The following is a 24171-nucleotide window of genomic DNA, read 5'->3' as shown; positions in this document are numbered from 1 at the left end:
GCCACAGTGGTCCACGCTCTCGGTACATCTAGGATAGACTACTGCAATGCACTGTACATGGAGTTGCCTTTGAAGACTGCTCGGAAGCTTCAAATAGTCCAACCAGAGGCAGCCAGGTTAATAACTGGGGTGGCGTACAGGGAGCATACAACTCCCATGTTATACCAACTCCACTGGCTGCCAGTTTGTTACCGGGTTGGCTTTGGCCTATAAAGCCCTAAATGGCCCCAGTCCAAATTATCTGTCCGAACGCATTTCCCCCTATGAACCATCGTGGAGATTAAGATTCTCCAGGGAGGCCCTGCTTTCCGTCCTGCCATTGTCACAGGTACGATTGGTGGGGACGAGAGACAGGGCCTTCTCATTGATTGCTCCCTGGCTATGGAACTCCCTTCCTGGTGAGATCAGGCAAGTTCTTGGTGGCAAGTTCTTGGTGGTCTGGGCATACCAAATCACCTTGTCTCTCTCCTGAGGAATCCTTACAAGGACCAAGTAGCAACAGTCAGAACTGACCATGGAACAACAGACTGATTCAAGATTGGGAAAGGCGTACGGCAGGGTTGTATCCTCTCCCCCAACCTATTCAACTTGTATGCAGAACACATCATGCGACATGCGGGGCTTGACGAATGCAAGGCTGGGGTGAAAATGGCTGGAAGAATCATTAACAACCTTAGATATGCAGATGACACCACTCTGATGGCCGAAAGCAAGGAGGAGCTGAGGAGACTTCTCACCAAGGAGAAAGAAGAAAGCGCAAAAGTTGGATTGCAGTTAAACATCAAGAAAACCAAGATTATGGCAACAAGAATGATTGACAACTAGGAAACAGAGGGAGAAAACGTGGAGTCCGTGACAGACTTTGTATTTCTAGGCGCAAAGATGAGTGCAGACGCAGACTGCAGCCAGGAAATCAGGAGAGACTTCCTTCTTGGGAGGAGAGCAAGGACCAATCTCGATAAAATAGTAAAGAGCAGAGACATCAGACTGGCAATGAAGATCCGCATAGTCAAAGCAATGGTATTCCCCGTAGTAAGCCATAGATGTGAGAGCTGGACCATAGGGAAGACTGAGCGAAGGAAGAGAGATGCTTTTGAGCTTTGGTGTTGGAGGAAAGTTCTGAGAGTGCCTTGGACTGCAAGAAGATCCAACCAGTCCATACTTCACGAAAGAAAGCCCGACTGCTCATTGGAGGGAAGGAGATTAGAGTACTTTTGCCACATCGTGAGAAGAAAGGAAAGCTTAGAGAAGTCAATGATGCTGGGGAAAATGGAAGGCAAAAGGAAGAGGGGCCGACCAAGGGCAAGGTGGATGGATGGCATCCTTGAAGTGACTGGATTGACCTTGAAGGAGCTGGGGGTGGTGATGGCCGACAGGGAGCTCTGGCGTGGGCTGGTCCAGGAGGTCACAAAGAGTCGGAAACGACTGAATGAATGAACAACAAAACCAGATTTTGTTCATTTTCATGGTTTCCTCCTTTCTGTTGAAACTGTTCACGTGTTTGTGAACAGAAAGGAGAAAACTGTGAAAATGAACAAAATCTGCTTATCAGTATAAAAAAAAACAACACCACGATCAAGTCAGGAAATAAGAATAACCACTCAATAATAGGGGAATGCCAGTCAGCAAACAATCAAGTGCCAGTTAACCTCCCAAACAGAGGGTGCCGCCAGGCAAGAAAGGCCCACATCCTGGAAAGAAGTGACGAGTGGAGTGCCGCAGGGTTCTGTCCTGGGCCGGGTCCTGTTCAACATCTTCATTAATGACTTAGATGGTTAGAAGGCATGATCATCAAGTTTGCAGACGACACCAAATTGGGAGGGATGGCCAGTACTCCAGAGGATAAGAGAAGGATTCAAAACAATCTTGACAGATTAGAGAGATGAATGGCCAAAACTAACAAAATGAAGTTCAACAGTGACAAATGCAAGATACTCCACTTTGGCAGATAAAATGAAATGCAAAGATACAGAATGGGGGACGCCTGGCTCAAAAGCAGTACGTGTGAAAAAACCTTGGAGTCCTCGTGAACAGCAAGTTCAACATGAGCCAACAATGTGATGTGGTGGCAAAAAAGCCAATGGGATGTTGGCCTGCATCAATAGGAGCATAGTGTCTAGGTGCAGGGAAGTCATGCTCCCCATGCTCTATTCTGCCTTGGTTAGACCACACCTGGAATATTGTGTCCAATTCTGGGCACCACAATTCAAGAGAGATATTGACAAGCTGGAATGTGTCCAGAGGAGAGCGACTAAAATGATCAAGGGTCTGGAGAACAAGCCCTATGAGGAGCGGCTTAAGGAGCTGGGCATGTTTAGCCTGAAGAAGAGAAGGCTGAGAGGAGACACGATAGCCATGTATAAATATGTGAGAGGAAGCCACAGGGAGGAGGGAGCAAGCTTGTTTTCTGCTTCCCTGGAGACTAGGACGCAATGGAACAATGGCTTCAAACTACATCTGAACATGAGGAAGAACTTCCTGACTGTGAGAGCTGTTCAGCAGTGGAACTCTCTGCCCCGGAGTGTGGTGGAGGCTCCTTCTTTGGAAGCTTTTAAACAGAGGCTGGATGGCCATCTGTCAGGGGTGCTTTGAATGCATTGTTCCTGCTTCTTGGCAGGGGGTTGGACTGGATGGCCCATGAGGTCTCTTCCAACTCTTTGATTCTATGATTCTACTAGCCATCCCCTGCCAGCCATTGCTGTGGCCCAGTCTGGTGATCTGGAAAAAAAAAAGTAACGAGAAAGTGTTGATTTCTAATATATGCATTGTCTTTATGCTTCTGGGTAAACAGTATTTCTTGGATGGCTCTTTGTCAGGAGGGCTTTGATTACGTTTTCTTGCTCCGGTGAAGGGAGTTGGACTGGATGGCCTCAAGTATTTTCTGTTGGTCATAGGTGCTCTGTGTGGGAAGTTTGCCCAATTCAGTCATTGGGGTTCAGAATGCTCTTTGATTGTAGGTGAATTATACATCCCAGTAACTACAACTCCCAAATGTCAGGGTGTATTTCCCCCAAACTTCATCTGTGTGCATATTTGGGCATATGCAATATTCCTACCAAGTTTGGTCCAGATCCATCATTGTTTGAGTCCAAAGTGCTCTCTGGATGTAGGTGAACTACAACTCCCAAACTCAAGGTCAATGCCTACCAATATCTTCTACTGTTTTCTATTGGTTTTCGAAGTCCTGTGTGCCAAGTGTGATTCAATTCCATCGTTAGTTGAGTTCAGAATGCCCTTTGATTGTAGGTGAACTATAAATCCCAGAAACTACAACTCCCAAATGACAAAATTAATTTTTTTTTGAGTGAAGGACATACATTCGGTTGTTGGGTGTCTTGTGTCCAAATTTGGTGTCAATTCATCCAGTGGTTTTTGAGTTATGTTAATCCTACAAACAAACATTACATTGTTATTTATATAGGGAAGGTCAGGCTACCCCTATGCAGAGGCACTCCAAGTGGCCAGCTACTGGTCAAAAGACATTTAACATAATGCCAAGTTTTAAACTTTGTTTGTGTTTTAAATACATTTAAATTGTGCCCTCAATTTGCTTCTGACACAATAAATAAACTGTCAGGTTTTACAATGTATTGTAATGTAATATAGCTGAGTCGTGCACTGCTAATAGGCTTCTATTGGAAATGCATTAACTGTATATAGAACTTCATTTGGGGAATGTGTTCTGGCCTAGTCCAGGTGATTGTGAATGATGTAATCCTGGGTCTGAGTTAAGTTAATGACTTGGGAACCAATCAGAGATTGCTATGTGTAATTGTATAGAATTGTATATAAGGAAGTCATGTAGAGTGTATACTCTTTCCTTGTGCTGTGATGCTGTTCGTCAAAGGCTTTATGTAATTGATTAAAATAACCTGTCTGCTAAGACAAGATATAACTGCGTGCTGTGGTAAGTTTGTAATGTCATCTAGACTGGGGGAAAGACAATGGTAAAACTGACAACGACCGGGCATGTGCTCAAGTGTCTGTAAAGCGTTCCAGAGTGACTTGCAGTTTGTGAGACTGAAAATACTGTGCAGGAAGAAGCTACTGGAAAGCGCTGAAGTTGTGCAACTGATCTGCTGCTGAATTGTGAAATTAATCTTAACAATACCTCTAAGCAGATACCCTCACTGATTGATTTTGCAACTTCATGGCTACTCAATGCTATTCAAGCTTCCTAGGCCTGACGGCTTCTTCTGGAAGCTTTCAACTACTTCTGGGTTGTGTGTGAATTGACGTTTAACCTTCCCCGGGAACATCTAACACGGAGCTTCCTTTTGAACCGATCCCTTCATACGTTGTCATCTTTTGTGCCCAGCTGTGAAGTGACACTACTCTCCCGCTCACTGGCCTCGGAGTCTCAAAGGAAGAAGGGAAAGAGCACTGAGAAAAATCCCCTTTCATAGTCCCCACGAATGAGTTAAAGAGATCGAATGAGATTGGTTTCCCGGCAGTGCTCTCTGCTCGCTTTGGTGGAGACCACATATTATCGGGAGAGCATTAGAAAACCATTGATGCGTCGTTGCGTTCCCAGCCTTAAAAGTCAGAGGCCTCCGAGGTTTGAAGTGCGTCCGCTGTGCTAAAAGCCACTTGCTTCAAGTTGGCATCGCAGGTTGGCACTTAAGCCCCATTTCCACCAAATTATCCGCGACTCAGAGACCAAAGAGGCATCCTGAAAATAGAACGGGGCTTTAATTGGTTCCTCTCAGTTGAAAGACGCAGGTCCAAGGACGGCAGGGATCAAGCTGGGCAAAGAACCAATTTTCAAAGTTAAGGCTATTTAGGAAAAATACCAATGGTCTGCATGGAGATAGAAGACCAATTAGCAGGCAGTGTTATCTTTTTTTCCAAGTTCCATAAACTCTTGTGATGAAAAAGGTGCAAAAACAGCACTGGTGATATTTAATATAGCTGCACAATGCCAGAGTATTCAGGACACAAATTGAATTCAGATGCCATTCGTGGTTTGCCAGCTTTTTCCATGACACAATAAATAATAATTAAAATTAATATTAATAATTATTATTAATAATAATTATTATTAATTATTATTAATATTTATTTATTTATTTATTTACTGCGCTTATATACCGCAATTCTCAGCCCTTTAAGGGCGACTCATTGCGGTGTACAACATGAAAAAACAAGTGCAAATACAAAACATAGTGCAAAATAATCCACATCATTATCAGAAAAACATCTTATCAAAACATCAACATTACTACAAAAATTCCTACTACATTCCGAATCGTCTCATCGTTAATCCACAATCCAATATCATTTCCGTTGTTCCATTCCTATGATCAAATTACCAGTCATTGCACTTTTTGGTCAAATGCCTTCTTAAATAGCCAGGTCTTTAACTTCCTGTGGAATATCAACAAGGAGGGGGCTAGCCTGATGTCCACGGGAATGGTGTTCCACAGTCGAGGAGCCACCACCGAGAAGGCCCTATCTCTCGTCCCCGCCAGCCGTGCCTGTGACGCAGGCGGGATCGAGAGCAGGGCCTCCCCAGAAGATCTCGTGGGCTCATAGGCCGAGAGGCGGTCAGTCAGGTATCTTGGGCCGGAACCGTTTAGGGCTTTATAGGCCAAAGCCAGCACCTTGAATTGAGCCCGGTAGCAGATCGGCAGCCAGTGTAGTTGGTACAGCAAGGGGGTTGTATGCTCCCTGCGTCCCGCTCCTGTTAGTATCATGGCTGCCGCACACTGGACCAGTTGGAGCTTCCGGGCCGTCTTCAAAGGCAACCCCACGTAGAGAGCGTTGCAGTAGTCTAGGCGGGATGTAACCAGAGCGTGGACTACCGTGGCCAAGTCAGACTTCCCAAGGTATGGGCGCAGCTGGCGCACGAGCCTAAGCTGTGCAAATGCTCCCCTGTGGACTCATCTTGTGTTGTGTTTCTAATAATAATAATAATAATAATAATAGTAATTATTACTATTATTACTAATAATAATAGTAATAGTAATTATTACTATTATTATTAGTAATAATGCCATCAAAGCCAGAATTGAAAAGTCAACAAGAGATCCCAAATGTAGACTATGGACTCATCTTGTTGTGTTTCAAATAATAATAATAACAATAACAACAATAATGATAACAATAATAAACTGCTTAAAGTGCAAAAGACAAAGAGGGAATACTGTAAAAACACAATCCAGAGCAGAAGAGAAAACTGGCAAAAGAAGGCTCTCCATGGACAGTTTCTGGGAAAAATTGAGAGCCAAATTGACAAAGAAAAAACATGGCTGTTTCTCACAAAAGGGACATTGAAAAAGTAGACAAAGGAGGGCCTGATTCTGGCAGCCTAAGTACAAGCCATTCGAACCAAGGCCATCCAAGCCAGAATTGAAAAGTCGATGACAGATTCCAAGTGTAGACTCTGCAAGGAAGCAGATGAAGCAGTAGATCCCAACCTCAGCTGCTGCAAGAAGATTGTGCAGACAGACTCCAAGCAGAGGCACAACACCGTTGCTCAGATGATTCATTGGAACTTGTGCCACAAAGACCATCTGCCTGTGACAAAGAAATTGTGGGATCACAAGCTGGAAAAGTTACAGAGAATGAACATGTCAGATACTCTGGGACTTCCGGATTCAGACAGACAAAGTTTTGGAGCATAATACTCCTGACCTCACGATCGTATTAAAAACAAAGTGTGGATTGTCGATGTTGCAATCCCAGGTGACAGCAGGATTGAAGAGGAACAGCTGGAAAAGATGACACAATATGAGGATTTAAAGATCGAACTGCAAAGTCTCTGGCACAAGCCAGTCAAGGTGGTCCCAGTGGTGATCAGCACACTGGGTGCAGTGCCTAAAGACCTTGGCTGCACTTAAACACAATCGGCGCTGACAAAATTACCATCTGCCAGTTGCAGAAGCCCACCTTACTGGGATCTGCATACATTATTCGCCGATACATCACACAGTCCTAGACACTTGGGAAGTGTCCAATGTGTGATCCAAAACAACAGCCAGCAGAGTGTCTGCTGTGGACTCATCTTGTTGTGTTTCTAATCATCATCATCATCATCATCATCATCATCATCATCATCATCATGGAGGTTTGGTGTGGGAAGTTTGGCCCAATTCTATTGTTGGTGGGGTTCAGAATGCTCTTTGATTGTAGGTGAACTAGAAATCTCAGCAATTACAACTCTCAAATGTCGAGGTCTATCTTCCCCAAACTCCACCGGTTTTCACATTTGAGCATATTGAGTATTTGTGTCAAGTTTGGCTCAGATCCATCATTGTTTGAATCCACAGTGATCTCTGGATGTAGGTAAACTACAACTCCAAAACTCAAACTCTACCAAACCCTTTCAGTCTTTTCTGTTGGCCATGGGAGTTTGGTTCAATTCCATCATTGGTGGAATTCAGAGTGCTCAGTGATTGTAGGTGAACTATAAATCCCAGCAATTACAACTCTCAAATCTCGAGGTCTATCTTCCCCCAAACTCCACCAGTGTTCACATTTGGGCATATTGAGTATTCCTGCCAAGTTTGGTCCTGATCCATCCTTGTTTGAGTCCACAGTGCTCTCTGGATGTAGGTGAACTACAATTCCAAAACTAAAGGGCAGTACCCACCAAACCCTTCCAGTATTTTCTGTTAGTCGTGGGAGTTCTGTGTGCCAAGTTTGGTTCAATTCCATCATTGGTGGAGTTCAGAGCGCTCAGTGATTGTAGGTGAACTATAAATCCCAGCAATTACAACTCTCAAATGTCGAGGTCTATCTTCCCCAAACTCCACCAGTGTTCACATTAGGCCATATTGAGTATTTGTGTCAAGTTTGGTCCAGATCCATCATTGTTTGAGTCCACAGTGCTCTCTGGAGATAGGTGAACTACAACTCCAAAACTCAATCTCTACTAAACCCTTCCAGTTTTTTTCTGTTAGTCGTGGAAGTTCTTTGTGCCAGGTTTGGTTCAATTCCATCATTGGTGGAGTTCAGAATGCTCCTTGATTGAAGGTGAACTATAAATTCTAGCAATTACAATGACAAAATCAATACCCCCCAACCCCACCAGTATTCAAATGTGGGTGTATCAGGTATTTGTGCTACATTTTGTCGCAGGAATGAAAATACATCCTTCCTATCAGAGATTTACATGACAATTCACAACAGTAGCAAAATTACAGTTATGAAGTAGCAATGAAAATATTGTTATGGTTGGGGATCAATACAACATGAGGAAGGTTAAGAAACACTGTTTTATTGTATTTATACAACTGTTATAGTAGCCTACAAACATTTGAAATGAACATCATCAGTATCTGAGTGTAACCATTACCTTTTTTCCAACAGCCCAGTTACGTCAGCGAGTTATCACAACCAGGCCGCAGTTCATTGGACAACATTGAGATGGCCTATGCCCGGCAAGTGAGTAAAAGCAGTTTTAATTTTCTGAAACTTATCCTTAAATTGAGAGAGACAATAGATGACAATATCCCAAGCTGAGTTATTTCCATGGAGAGCACACCCACCCATTGTTGTTAGCAAGGCTTCTTAAGGCCCATTCAACCTCACTCCTCAGGATGTCTGGTTCTAATTCACTCACCACACCATCAAAACTATCCTTGATATTAAGGATAGATCTTCTGTATAGTCTCGCCACCTTCTCTTGATCTCTTCAGCTTCTGTTGGGTCCCTGCCATCTTTGTTTTTAAGGCCCATTCAACCTCACTCCTCAGGATGTCTGGTTCTAATTCACTCACCACACCATCAAAACTATCCTCGATATTATTATCCTTCCTATACAGATCTTCTGTATAGTCTCGCCACCTTCTCTTGATCTCTTCAGCTTCTGTTGGGTCCCTGCCATCTTTGTTTTTAAGGCCCATTCAATCTCACTCCTCAGGGTGTCTGGTTCTAATTCCCTTACCACACCATCAAAACTATCCTCGATATTATTATCCTTCCTATACAGATCTTCTGTATAGTCTCGCCACCTTCTCTTGATCTCTTCAGCTTCTGTTGGGTCCCTGCCATCTTTGTTTTTAAGGCCCATTCAACCTCACTCCTCAGGAAGTCTGGTTCTAATTCACTCACCACACTGTCAAAACTATCCTCGATATTATTATCCTTCCTATACTAATCTTCTGTATATTTCACCACCTTCTCTTGATCTCTTCAGCTTCTGTTGGTTCCCTGCCATCTTTGTTTTTAAGGCCCATTCAACCTCACTCCTCAGGAAGTCTGGTTCTGATTCACCCACCACACTGTCAAAACTATCCTTGATATTATTATCCTTCCTATACTGATCTTCTGTATAGTTCACCACCTTCTCTTGATCTCTTCAGCTTCTGTTGGGTCCCTGCCATCTTTGTTTTTAAGGCCCATTCAACCTCACTCCTCAGGAAGTCTGGTTCTAATTCACTCACCACACTGTCAAAACTATCCTCGATATTATTATCCTTCCTATACTAATCTTCTGTATATTTCACCACCTTCTCTTGATCTCTTCAGCTTCTGTTGGTTCCCTGCCATCTTTGTTTTTAAGGCCCATTCAACCTCACTCCTCAGGATGTCTGGTTCTAATTCACTCACCACACCGTCAAAACTGACCTCGATATTATTATCCTTCCTATACTGATCTTCTGTATAGTCTCACCACCTTCTCTTGATCTCTTCAGCTTCTATTAGGTCCCTGCCATCTTTGTTTCTTATCATGCCAAGTTTTGCCTGAAATTTACCTCCAATGTTTCTAATTTTCTGGAAGAGGTCTCTTGTTCTTCCTATTCTGTTGTCTTCTTCCAATAATATAATATAATATAATATAATATAATATAATATAATATAATATATTGTATGTGAGTGTGTGTATATATATATATGTAATATTTATGATATTATAATGTAATACAATATCATACTACTAATAATAATACAATATTATAATTATATATTTAGGCTTTGACAACGCAATGGAAAACTGCCCTAAAACTATTGTTGGTAGAGCAGAAAGTGATGCTATCATGGACTCTTGACACCTTTTTAGAACGAACCTGTCAGCTTCAATTTCAAGTTACTCATATAATGCAGACAATGCTTCCCTGGAGCACACAATGTGGCCGTGTTCAATGAAGCTCCCTTTTGGGTTGGATGAATTATAAGATATTAATTTTGCATTAGAACAAATCTGTAAATGAATTTCGTAAATATGAGCCAAACACTGCCACCAATGTATTTATTGGCTTTCGTGGCCAGAATCACTGGGTTGTTGTAGGTTTTTTCGAGCTACATGGCCATGTTCTAGATGCATTTTCTCCTGACGTTTCGCCTGCATCTATGGAAAGCATCCTCAGAGATAATGAGGTCTATTGGAACTAGGAAAGTGGGTTTATATATCTGTGGAATGACCAGGGTGGGACAAAGAACTCTTGTCTGTTGGAACTAGGTGTGAATGTCTCAACTGACCACCTTGATTAGCATTTGATGGCCTGGCAGTGCCTGGGGCAATCTTTTGTTGAGAGGTGATTAGATGTGCCTGATTGTTTCTTCTCTGCTGTTTTGCTGTTGTAATTTTAGAGTTTTTTATTTGATTTATTTGAGAACACAGAAATGCTGGACCACTCTAACAACCACCATGTCAGACTACACAGAGGAGCCATTGAAATCCACAAGCACGTGGAAAATTTCAACAGAAAGGAGGAGACCATGAAAATGAACAAAATCTGGCTACCAGTATTAAAGAAAACTCTAAAATTACAACAGCAAAACAACAGAGAGGAAACAAACAAGGACATCTAATCACCGCTCAACAAAAGATTGCCCAAGGCACTGCCAGGTCATCAAATGCTAATCAAGGTAGTCAGTTGAAACATTCCCACCTAGCTCCAACAGACAAGAGTCCTTTGTCCCACCCTGGTCATTCCACAGATATATAAACCCACTTTCCTAGTTCCAATAGACATCACTACCTCTGAAGATGCTTGCCATAGATGCAGGTGAAACGTCAGGAGAAAATGCCTCTAGAACATGGCCATATAGCCCGAAAAAAACCTACAACAACCCTCTGCCACCAATATTACGATCAAGAAGCGCATGCACAGTGTATGTAGCCTCCTATTGCAAGTCCCAATATCTTAAAACTATCTCGTAGTCCTGAAAAACTGGAAGTCCCTTCGGCTGAGAATGGCTGCCTTTCTCTTGTCACTTTGGTTCAGTATATCTTCTGATCTGCAGAATCTGATCTGATTTCTTCTGTCACCATGACTAAGTAGCAGATGCTAACATTGATTTTTGAAAACATACTTTCCTGGGGTGGTGCATGGCATTAATTTGATGGAATTCAGGTGGGACGTTGAAAACGTTTGCTTGGCAACGTGGGTCCCTTTTCTTCTTGTGGCCGGATAGTCTGGGAGCAAAAAGACCACAAAGTCTATGCCCAGCTATAATTATGTGTAAATCTTCCTGTTTTAATAATTTCTATGGCAAGAGTGGGCAGCTATGGAAGCTTTAGGGGTCATAATCACCCCATTTTTGGCTCTCTAACGCCTCTTTGTGGTGGCGTTAAAGTACTGAGCGCAGTGGGTTGAACCGCTGAGCTTGTTGACCAAAAGGTTGCAGGTTCGAATCCAGGAAGCAGCGTGAGCTTCCGCTGTCAGCCCCAGCATCTGCCAACCTAGCAGCTCGAAAACATGCAAATGTGAGTAGATCAATAGGTACTACTCAGGCAGGAAGGTAACAGCGCTCCATGCAGTCATGACTGTGTGATGTATTGGGCAAATAATGCATGCTGATCCCAGTAGGGTGGTCTTTTGTAGCTGGCAGATGGTAATTTTGTCAGTGCTGATTGTTTTTAAGTGCAGGCCAAGGTCTTTAGGCACTGTACCCAGTGTGCCAATCACCACTGGGACCACCTTGACTGACTTATGCCAGGGCCACATGGATACACATAACCCACAGATTGATATGAGAATGCAGGACTGTCTGAGTCTCAAATGTAGGTCTTGACATATCTGCCGGCCATTGGTCCTTGGGTGTTGTCATCATTAGATCACAAAGTCTATGCCCAGCTATAATTATGTCTATTATTAGCATAGTACAATATCAGTATTCAATGTTACTATATTGTACTATACCATTATATTGTAATATAAATACTGTATATATTCGAGTATAAGCTGACCCGAATATAAGCCGAGGCACCTAATTTTATCACAAAAAACTGAGAAAACGTATTGACTTGAGTATAAGCCAAGGGTGGGAAATGCAGCATCTAATGGTAAATTTCGAAATAAAAATAGATACCAATAAAATTACATTAATTGAGGCATCAGTAGATTAAATATTTTCATAAAACTGTAATTTAATTTAAAACTGATTAAACCATTATTCTAATCTTCTTCAATGTCAATGTGCTTACGTATTCTTCCAATAATAATAGAGTAAAATAATAAATGTAATAATAATAATAATAATGATAATGATAATAGAGTAAAATAATGGAAATGTAATAATACCAGTAATAATATCGTAAAATAATAAATGTAATAATAATAATAAATAGAGTAAAACAATAAATGTAATAACAATAATAAATAGAGTAAAATAATAAATGTAATAATAATACTAATAATAATAGAGTAAAATAATGGAAATGTAATAATACCAGTAATAATATCGTAAAATAATAAATGTAATAACAATAATAAATAGAGTAAAACAATAAATGTAATAATATTTATTTATTGTTTATTTATTTAGAACTTTTATATACCTGTCTCCTCAGGCCGGTTCACAACAAAAGATACAAAAACAATAGTTTAAAATATCACACCACATAATGCACTAATACATAAAATACATTAAAATACAATCATATAATTACATAAGGCCAAGTCATCAGAATGAAATCACAATTCATCACCATCTGTCCGTGTGGTCAAGAGTTATTGACTCACTCATCGAATGCTAAATTCCAGAGCCAAGTTTTCACCATATTATTATTATTATTAATAATAATAATAATAGAGTAAAATAATGGAAATGTAATAATACCAGTAGTAATATCGTAAAATAATAAATGCAATAACAATAATAAATAGAGTAAAATAATAAATGTAATAATAATTATACTAATAATAGAGTAAAATAGTGGAACTGTAATAATACCAGTAATAATATCGTAAAATAATAAATGTAATAACAATAATAGAGTAAAATAATAAATGTAATAATAATAATATCATAAAATAATGGAAATGTAATAATACCAGTAATAATATCATAAACTAATAAATGTAATAACAATAATAAATAGAGTAAAATAATAAATGTAATAATACTAGGGTAAAATTATAAATGTAATAAAAATAATAACAGAGGAAAATAATAAATAACCTTGACTCAAGTATAAGCCGAGGGGGACTTTTTTAGTCTAAAAAAAGGGCTGAAAAACTAGGCTTATACTCGAGTATATACAGTAGTAATAAATGGGTCCGAACGTATCTCCCCTTATGAACCACCTAGGAATTTAAGATCTTCTGGAGAGGCCCTGCTCTTGGTCCCGCCTTCTTCACAGGTTCGGTTGGCGGGGACGAGAGACAGGGTCTTCTCAGTGGTGGCCCTTCGGCTGTGGAACGCCCTCCCCAGGGACATTAGATCAGTCCCCACCCTCTTATCGTTCTGCAAAAAAGTCAAAACCTGGCTGTTTGAGCAGGCTTTCTCAAATGAAGTGTAGCAGATAAACTCTGCTCTTGGAATGACTGGACAACGCGATTGGACAACGACTTTGGTAACGAGACATGGAGAATCTATGTTTTATTGGTGTTACTATTTAATTGAATTTTATCCATGTTAAATGTTTTATATTGTTGTGGGCATTGAATTGTGTCGTTCTGTAAACCGCCATGAGCCGCCCTTGGGCTGACTCATGGTTGAACCAAAATTGGGCTGACTCATGGTTGAATCCAAATTGGCACAACTCGCCCTTGGGCTGACTCAACCTATGTGCCAATTTTGGTTCAATTCCATCGTTGGTGGGGTTCAGAATGCTCTGTGATTGTAGGTGAACTATAAATCCCATGAACTACAAATCCCAAATGACAAAATCAAATTTTTGAGTGAAGGACATACATTGGGTTGGTAGGTGTCTTATGTCCAAATTTGGTGCCAATTCGTCCAGTGGTTTTTGAGTTCTGTTAAACCCACAAACGAACATTACATTTTTATTTATATAGATTTCCTATATTTAGACCCCGCCATTCTCCCCTCGAAGGGGGACTCAGGGCAGCCTAACAGAAGCATCATACGATGCTAGCATCATAAAAACAACCACAGTACTATTAAAAAATTAAAAATTAAAACAACAATTAAAACAATTAATTAAGACACATCCATTAAAATCAGAATCCAAAAACCAGTCCGGGTCAATTCATTGCCATAAGTTGTCTGATCTTCTTCCACTTGCTGCTCACGGATCCAACGCTTGGTCCCATCACCAGGTCTGGATTTTCCTTCTAAAAGACAAGAGGGAGGTGGCCAATCCGATATCTCTAGGGAGGGCGTTCCATAGGCGGGGGGCCACTGCTAAAAAGGCCTTGTCTCTCGTCCTTGACCTGTTCTTGTTCCGTAAACCATTGTAACAGAGTTAGGCACTGCACCCAGCATGCCAGTCACCACTGGGACCACCTTGACTGTGGTCACACATAACCTACAGATGGATATGAGAATGTAGGACTGTCTGAATCTCAAATGTAGGTCTTGACATATCTGCCGGCCATTGGTCCTTGGGTGTTGTCATCATTAGATCAGGTTCGGGGTTTGCCAAGCAGCAAGAAATGCTGACCCTGAGGCCCGCCTAGAGCTCTGAAATAAATAAAGAGAAGCATTTTCTATGACTCTCCCTTCCAAAGTGCGTCAGGGATACAAGGCAAGGGAATGAGGAGGCATCTTGGCAGGAGGCCCTCCGGTCTGGAGACCGGTTTCAGATTCTGCTGGCATTAGCATTAAGCAGGCCTCCAGCTGGCGGAGAGTCATGGGGAAAGAGAGCGGAGACTGGCATCCTTGTGGGGAAATCTGCTTATTCTCTGTATATTTTCAGATTTATATTTATAATGAGAAGATCGTCAATGGGCACCTGCAACCCAACCTTGTGGACCTGTGTGCTACTGTCGCCGAACTGGATGATAAGGTACAGCCTTTAGATAAGCATGAGGTGGTCCTTTTGTGTGTGATGAATATGTGATATGCGGTTTGAATGCAGTTGTATTAAAGGTATATGGTTGGGGCCTATATAGCCAACCTAAGAAATGAGGCCTGAAAAACTACAAAAGGAGAATTTATTTATTTATTTATTTATTTATTTACTGTCCTTGTATACCGCCGTTTCTCAGCCTAACTGGTGACTCAACGCGGTTTACAACAGAATATACAGTACACAGTATACAATTAAAACCGTAAAAAACATAATACACAATATTTCACATAAATCACAATCCAATACATCTCCTAACTAAAATCGTGGTCCAATTGCATCATCCATATTACCAATCCGTAGTCGACACATTCATTGCACCGAATTAACCAAATGCCTGCTTGAACATCCAAGTTTTTAGTCTTTTTCGGAATACCATCAGCGAGGAGGCTGATCTTACCTCCATGGGAAGGGCGTTCCAGAGCCGAGGGGCCACCACAGAAAAGGCCCTGTCTCTCGTCCCCGCCAGCCGCACCTGTGAAGCAGGCGGGATAGAGAGCAAGGCCTCCCCAGAAGATCTTAGGGTCCTGGTGGGCTGATAGGCCGAGATACGTTCGGATAGGTAGATTGGGCCAGAACCGTTTAGGGCTTTAAAGGCCAACGCCAGCACTTTGAATTGAGCCCGGTAGCAAATCGGCAGCCAGTGGAGCTGGTGCAGCAAAGGAGTTGTGCGCTCCCTGCGCTCCGCTCCAGTTAGTATCATGGCTGCCGACCGTTGGACTAATTGGAGCTTCCGAGCCGTCTTCAAAGGCAACCCCACGTAGAGAGCGTTGCAGTAGTCTAAACGGGATGTAACCAGAGCGTGGACTACCGTGGCCAAGTCAGACTTCCCAAGGTACGGGCGCAGTTGGCGCACGTACTGATGAACTGTAATTAAAAGTTCCTGATGAGAACTGCTGACATGGATGACCAGAGACTATAATTAACTCTTGGTGGAAAACAACATGTTTACATTACCAGAGACAATGACTCTTTTGAGTTCGGGGTGAGAAGGGCGACATATAAACGTCATAAATAAATAAATAAATAAATAAATTTTAAAAAACAGTTCAATACATGGTAATGTTCTTTAGTAAATATTGTATTTACCAATTTAGTTATTTATTTATGACATTTGTATGCCGCCCTTCTCACCCCAAAGGGGACTCAGAGTGGCTTACAAAATATATATACATACAATATATTATATTATTAGCATAGCACAATATTAGTATTATATATTACTATATTGTACTATACCATTATATTGTAATACTCTTAGTAATATTACCTGTAATATGAAATGAATAATTATTATATTGTATTATTATTAGTAGTATTATAATTGAAACATAGTTAAAATAAAACCATGATTCATACTCGTCATCCCTCTCCATTAACATAGCACAATATTAGGGGACTTAGAGCGGCTTACAAGATATATATATATATATATATACACACATACATACATACACACACACACACACACACACACATACATACATACAATATATTATATTATTAGCATAGCACAATATCAGTATTATATTTTACTGTATTGTACTATACCATTATACTGCAATATTATTGGTACTATTACATGCAACATAAAATATTTATTTATTTATTTACTTATTTACGGCATTTATATTTATTTATTTATTTATTTACGCTCTGAGTCACCCCGAAGGGGACTCAGAGTGGCTTACTCTCTCTCTCTCTCTCTCTCTCTCTATATATATATATATATACATACATACACACATACATACATACATACACATATACATATACATACACACACACACATATACATACAATATATTATATTATCAGCATAGCACAATATCAGTATTATATATTACTATATTGTACTATACTATTATACTGTAATATTATTGGTTCTATTACATGTAATATAATATATATGGCATTTATATGCCGCCCTTCTCACCCCGAGCGGTTTACAAGCTATATTTTCATAAAATATATTATATTATTAGCATAGTACAATATCAGTATTATATATTACTATATTGCACTATACCATTATATTGTAATATTATTAGTAATATTACATGTAATGTAAATATATAATTATAATTATCATATTATAGTATTATTACTAGTATTATAGTGTATTACATTCTAATATTATAAATATTATATGTATATACAATATCCTATATTATATTATTAGTAAAGACAAGATGGAACTGTCTTCTGCTCCCCTTTGCCTTTACTCTGGCCAGAGCAGCAGTTGGTGCTAGAGGGGGGAAGGGGCAATTTTTGACGTTTAATATATTATAATTATATCAATTACAATATCGTATTATTATATTGTATTACATTATAATATTATAAACATTATATGTATATACAATATATTATAGTATATTTTTCTGTTGATTGGTTGTAAAACATGATTTAGTGCTTAATTTTTTTAAAATCATAACAAAATTTGACGTTGAATAGGCTTTGCCTTAATCCCTCCTTAATATCCAACATTTCCACTTATCCAGTGTTTTGCTGGCTGTTTATGTTGCATAAGCAAGACTTCGCACCAAAACAGCTGTGAATCCTGGTGAAAGGCAGACTGCTTTGGATAATACAGAACGTTGGATGAGCAAAGGGTCGATAAGCGAAACTCTACTGTAATAATAATAATAATAATAATAATAATAATAATAATAATAATAATATCATGTCAGGAGCAAACCAAACAGTTGTATTGCATTTTAACAAACAAACAAACAAAACACAAAGTTTGGAAGCTTGGTAGTTGATTAAATGTTCTTTGACCAGTATCTGGTCAATAATAATAATAATAATAATAATAGCAACAACATTCCCTTTTCCCTGTCCCTTCCTAATCCTTATAGTTTTCCATTGCCTCAAACTGCCAACTACTGGGCAGTTGCTGCTAATAAGAGCACCTTCCATACAGCTGTCTAAAATCCAAACTGAACTGAATTATATGTCAGTGTGGACTCAAATAATCCAGTTCAAGGCAGATACTGTGAATTATCTGCCTCGATATTTTGGGTTATATGGCTGTGTGGAAGGGCCCAAGGACTTTTAAGCCTATCTACCAGGAGGCAAGACTGTACTCAGCACACTATCCTGCTGGAAGGGCACCAGCAGCTGAAAAATAACTATATTTTATATCACTAGAAACATTCAAAAAGAACCTTAAAACCCGGCTCTTCCGCTGCACCTTTGGTGAGTAGGTGCACACCATGACATTTTATTATTATATTTCTTTCCCTGCAGGTTGGAATTATAATTTATCTATATTTTAAATGCCATCTAATGAGGAGAAGTCAGTTATATCTTCTTGCAGTAACTTTTTCGATCCCCGTGACCTGGTTTCTTTTGCAGAACATTTCTGACTTGTGGGCCATGGTGAAGCAAATGACCGACGTCCTCTTGGTTCCTGCAAGCAATGCGTTGAAAGTCCGCACAAGCATGGAGGTCCAGATGGACTTTGTGAAGCAGGCCCTCCAATACCTGGAGCAAAGGTGGGTCAGCCAAGTAATCACGGTCTGGGAATTCTCCTATACTTCTTTAGTGGTGCAAATTGACCATGGAGATAATAGTGGTCGGTCAGCTATTCGCTAGCCGCAAGACTTCACTGATATTTCTCAAGACTTGACTAACATTGGTAAATGACATGGTAGCCACGCCTAGCACAGTGGGTTAAACTGCCAGCTACAGAAGATGATAATAATAATAATAATAATAATAATAATAATAATAATAATAATAATTTTATTTCTCGTGTCAGGGCAGCCAGTCAATTATATTACATTTCTAACAGAACAAAGCAAGCAAACAGACAAAATACAACATTTGTGAGTTTGGTAGTTGATTAAATGTCCTTTGACCAGTATCTGGCCACTTGGAGTGCTTCTGGTGTTGCCGCAAGAAGGTCCTCCATTGTGCATGTGGCAGGGCTCAGGGTGCATTGCAGCAGGTGGTCAGTGGTTGGCTCTTCTCCACACTCGCATGTCGAGGATTCCACTTTGTAGCCCCATTTCTGAAGGCTGGCTCTGCATCTCGTGGTGCCAGAGCGCAGTCTGTTCAGCGCCTTTCAAGTCGCACAGTCTTCTGCGTGCCCAGGGGGGAGTCTCTCATTTGGTATCAGCCATTGGTTGAGGTTCTGGGTTTGAGCCTGCCACTTTTGGACTCTCGCTTGCTGAGGTGTTCCAGCAAGTGTCTCTGTAGATCTTAGAAAACTATGTCTGGATTTAAGTCGTTGACGTGCTGGCTGATACACAAAGAGGGGATGAGCTGGAGATGTCTCTGCCTTGGTCCTTTCACTATTGGCTGCCACTTCCCAGCAGATGTCAGGTGGTGTGATACCAGCTAGACAGTGTAATTTCTCCAGTGGTGTAGGGCGCAGACACCCTGTGATAATGCGCCATGTCTCATTAAGAGCCACATCCACTGTTTTAGTGTAGTGAGATGTGTTCCACACTGGGCATGCGTACTCAGCAGCAGAGTAGCACAGCGCAGGGGCAGATGTCTTCACTGTATCTGATTGTGATCCCCAGGTTGTGCCAGTCAGCTTTCGTATGATATTGTTTCTAGCACCCACTTTTTGCTTGATGTTCAGGCAGTACTTTTTGTAGGTCAGAGCACGGTCCAGAGTGACTCCCAGGTATTTGGGTGTGCTGCAATGCTCCAGTGGGATTCCTTCCCAGGTGATCTTCAGAGCTCGGGATGCTTCTCTGTTCTTGAGGTGAAAGGCACATGTCTGTGTTTTAGATGGGTTAGGGATCAGCTGGTTTTCCCTGTAATAGGCAGTAAGAGCACCTAGACCTTCGGAAAGCTTCTGTTCAACCATCTCAAAGCTCCTTGCTTGAGCAGTAATGGCACGGTCATATAATAATAATAATAACAACAACAACAACAACAAAAATCCCTAAACAGTTCTGGCCCGATCTACCTGTCCAAACGCATCTTCTCCTATTAACCAGTTAGGAGATTAAGATCGTCTGGGGAGGCCCTGCTCTCAATCCCGCCGGCTTCACAAGCATGCCTGGCGGGGACGAGAGACAGGGCCTTCTCAGTAGTGGCCCCTCGGCTGTGGAACGCCCTTCCTGCAGATATCAGATTGGCCCCCTCCTTGCGGGCATTCCGGAGGAAAGTGAAGACCTGGCTGTTTGAACAGGCATTTGACTAGGCAGTGTGATTGATTGATTATTGGAACACGGAATAACGGATGAGTTTGGATTCTGATTTCATTGATGAGACCTGATGGATTTGTTATATTGATATACTGATGTATTGATGCTGATGTTTCATGATTTGAATGCTATTGCTTTTAAATGCTTGATTTTGTATTGTGTACACTGAAATTGTTGTTAACCGCTCTGTGTCGCCTAAGGGCTGAGAAGAGCGGTATACAAATAAAGTAAATAAAATAAATAAATAAACAACAACAACAATAATTTTATTTATACCCCGCCACCATCTCCCCAACTCAGGGCGGCTTACATGAGGCCAAGCCCGTATAACAAATTACAATAAAATAAGATACAAGTTACAATAAAATAAACAACATTGCAGAAAAATACAGAACATATGACTACAATAAACAAAATCCAAAAAAAAAAGAGCAGTAAATCAAACATAATGACAGTGAGCGGGCCGCATGTACATAAAATGATTTAAAAACTCAGGGTGAGGTAAAGAAGCAGAATTATTTGTGAGTGAGATCTTGCTGACAAGAAGGTTGGCAGTTCAAGCTGCGGGTTGGGGTGAGCTCCCGCCGTCAACCCTAGCTTTTGCTTACCTAGCAGTTTGAAAAACAGCAACGTGAGTAGATAAATAGGTACCACTTTGGTGGAGAGGTAAAAGATGCCACTGAAGACATGCCAGTGCCTGGATCAGGAGGGCATTTATCGACAACAGGCTTCTAGGCATGGAAAAATGAAACAACAGCACCTTCCCGTGGCCGAGTCAAGCACAGCCTACAGTTGCCGGAGATGAAAAAGAGGGAAGCCTTGCCTCTGTCTGTGTACTGTCTGTCTTTGTAGTCAGCTGTATAACGGGATTGAATGTTTGCCATATATGTACCCTGTAATCTGCTCTGAGTCCCCTTGGGGAGATAGAGTGGAACAAAAACAAAATATATTATTATTATTATTATTATTATTATTATTATTAGAAACACAACAAGATGAGTCCACAGCAGTCACTCTGCTGGCTGTTAAATTGGATCACACGTCGGACACTTCCCAAGTGTCTAGGACAATGTGATGCATCGGCGAATAATGTGTGCAGATCCCAGTAAGGTGGCCTTTTGCAGCTGGCAGATGGTAATTTTGTGAGCGCCGATTGTGTTTAAGTGCAGGCCAAGGTCTTTAGGCACTGCATCCAGTGTGCCAATCACCACTTGTACCACCTTGACTGGTTTGTGCCAGAGTCTTTGCATTTATTATGATTAAGAATGATATTTAATACTGTTTTAATATTTGCATATTTTAAATTGTGTTGTATTGCTTTTATTGTTAGCCGCTTTAAGTCTCTTTGTGGAGAGAAAAAGTGAGATATAAACAAACATAATAGTAATGATAATATTTTAAGATTATTTCATAATTAAGAGCTCCCAGCGCTGCAGTGGGTTAAACCGCTGAGCTGATGAACATACTGTCCGGAAGGTTGGCAGTTCAAATCCGGGAAGGGGGGTGAGCTCCCTCTGTTAGCCCCAGCTTCCGCCAACCTAGCAGTTCGAAAACATGCAAATGTGAGTAGATCAGTTGGTACCACTCCAGCAGGAAGGTAACGACGCTCCATGTAGTCATTTATTTATTTACTTTATTTATTTACTTTATTTGTATACCGCTCTTCTCAGCCATTAGGCGACTCAGAGCGGTTAACAACAAGCAGCGGAAAAAATCAATGCAAACATCATACAGCCATTTAAAAAAACAATTAACCCAATAATACACTAAGCAATTAACATCAATAACCATCAATAAACAACACACTAGTGTCTCATAACTAAAATCATAATCCAAGTTCGTCATCCGTTGTTCCAATTTCCTGTAATTCATTGTAATTCATTGCACTGCCTATTCAAACGCCTGTTCAGGTTTTCACTTTCTTCCGAAATGCCATTAATGATGGAGCTGATCTGATGTCTGTGGGTAGGGCGTTCCACAGCCGAGGGGCCACCACCGAGAAGGCCCTGTCCCTCGTCCCCGCCAACCGTGCCTGAGTTGCAGGCGGGATCGAGAGCAGGGCCTCCCCAGAAGATCTTAAAGTCCTAGTGGGTTCATAGGCGGAGATGCATTCGGATAGGTAGTCATGTCGGCCACATAATCTGGAGGTGTCTACGGACAACGCTGGCTCTTTGGTTTAGAAATGGAGATGAGCACCACCCTCCAGAGTCGGACACGACTAGACTTAATGTCAGGGGAAAACCTTTACCTTTACCTAGAGAACCTGTTTCCGTTGAAATTACTTGAAGGCACCAGTGACATCAATTTAGTTCAATTCCTCCCTGTTGACTGATGTTTTGGTTTTTACCTGTTTATTATTGTGTGTTCTGATATTTTTTTAAAAAATTCATATGTTTTGCAATAGTTTTGCAATTGCAGGTGTTTAAATGCCATCACTGTTATATTTTCAACAAATGAAACTCTTCATAGTTGTATATATGTTATATAAACAGTAGGATTATATTCCTGCATCCAAATCAGCACTGTGTGGTTTCTTTCAGTTACAAGAACTACACCTTGGTGATGGTCTTTGGAAACCTGCAGCAGGCCCAGCTGGGAGGAGTGCCCGGGACCTACCAGTTGGTCCGTAGCTTCCTGAACATCAAACTCCCAGTGTCCGTTCCAGGACTTCAGGTAGATACAGCCAGGAGAGCAACGTTCCTGGCACTGGCCTCTTCCCCCTTCTGATGTCTAATGTGCAAAAACAAGGTCTTGGAAAGGAAGTCACCAGGACTGCGGCACAGCTGGCTGGAAGTCAACTGCATTAAGATCACTATTGACCAAAAGGTCATGCGTTCGAAGACAACCTGGGTTGGAGTGAGCTTCCAACCAATTTGTGTAGCTGTCGTAACTCAGGATAGATTCACCTTGCTCAAGACACCACCACACACCAAGGCTGTAGGTTTTGTAGTTTATTGGGAAAAAGCAAAATCAAAACAGAGAAATAACGAGGTAAAGTTCAATAGGCAAAACAGAGTCTTAAATGCAAAGGCAAAATATCCAGGTTCCAAAGGCAAATAATATGAAGCATAGTCCTTTAGCATTGGTTGAAAAAGAGTCCATGGCAGCAAGACAAAGTCTCCAAAAATCAGGATTAAAATCAAAGTCCCAAAGAGCCAAAAGCTATCCGCAAAAGCCAAGGTAAATCCACAGAAGTTAACAGGGTAAAAGCAACATTGGACTGACAGAGAATGCCCTTCGACCAGATAATTAAATAAGTTTTCCCAACATGAAAGGATTATGTTGCCCTCTAGCTTCATGCTTGTTGGCAAGGTGTGCTCTTCTCTGAACTCTTAATCGCAAACGGTCCTCACTAATCAAATCTCCACTGTCTTCTTCAAGGCCAGTTAGCTCATTATCTTCACCCTGCCAGGCCTGGTCACGCTGGGAGAACTCCCAGAAGGAGCCTCCACCTGGAGCTCCAAAGTTTCACTATCTTTATCTAAAGCCACATTCTTTTCTCTGGGGAACAGAAATGCCATCTCTTCTTCAGAATCAAAACTGTCTGCTTCAACTGCCTCACTAACTAGAACATGTTCAGAAATCTGTAACCCATCATCCTCCTCGTCCTGAGGAAACCCAGGTTCAGAAAGCTCAGGCTCAGACTGAACCACAACAGTAGCTTGCTATCGACCTTTGCAGCCCGAAAGACAGGAAATTTAGGTACCACTTATACCGGGGGGGGGAGGGTAATTTATGATGCCATAAAAATCTCCAGCAAGCATGCAAAGAATGAGGAAGTACTGAATC

General features: G+C 41.0%; 1 protein-coding gene across 2 annotated transcripts in view; it reads left to right on the top strand.

The window, feature by feature from the left end:
• The window catches only part of NUP93 (nucleoporin 93), a 177105-nt gene that overhangs the window by 115824 nt on the left and 37110 nt on the right, over positions 1-24171 (top strand). For both annotated transcript variants that reach the window (XM_060788074.2, XM_060788075.2), the window contains 4 exons: positions 8314-8388; positions 15056-15145; positions 18572-18711; positions 22923-23055. In XM_060788074.2, coding sequence (XP_060644057.1) covers positions 8314-8388; positions 15056-15145; positions 18572-18711; positions 22923-23055 — 438 coding nt within the window. The remainder of the gene's footprint in view (positions 1-8313; positions 8389-15055; positions 15146-18571; positions 18712-22922; positions 23056-24171) is intronic.

The sequence above is a fragment of the Anolis sagrei genome, chromosome 8 (genome assembly GCF_037176765.1).
Source record: "Anolis sagrei isolate rAnoSag1 chromosome 8, rAnoSag1.mat, whole genome shotgun sequence".
Taxonomy (NCBI): Eukaryota; Metazoa; Chordata; class Lepidosauria; order Squamata; family Dactyloidae; genus Anolis; species Anolis sagrei.
The sequence above is the reverse complement of the archived record's forward strand: the minus strand, read 5'-3'. Positions and strand labels throughout refer to the sequence as shown.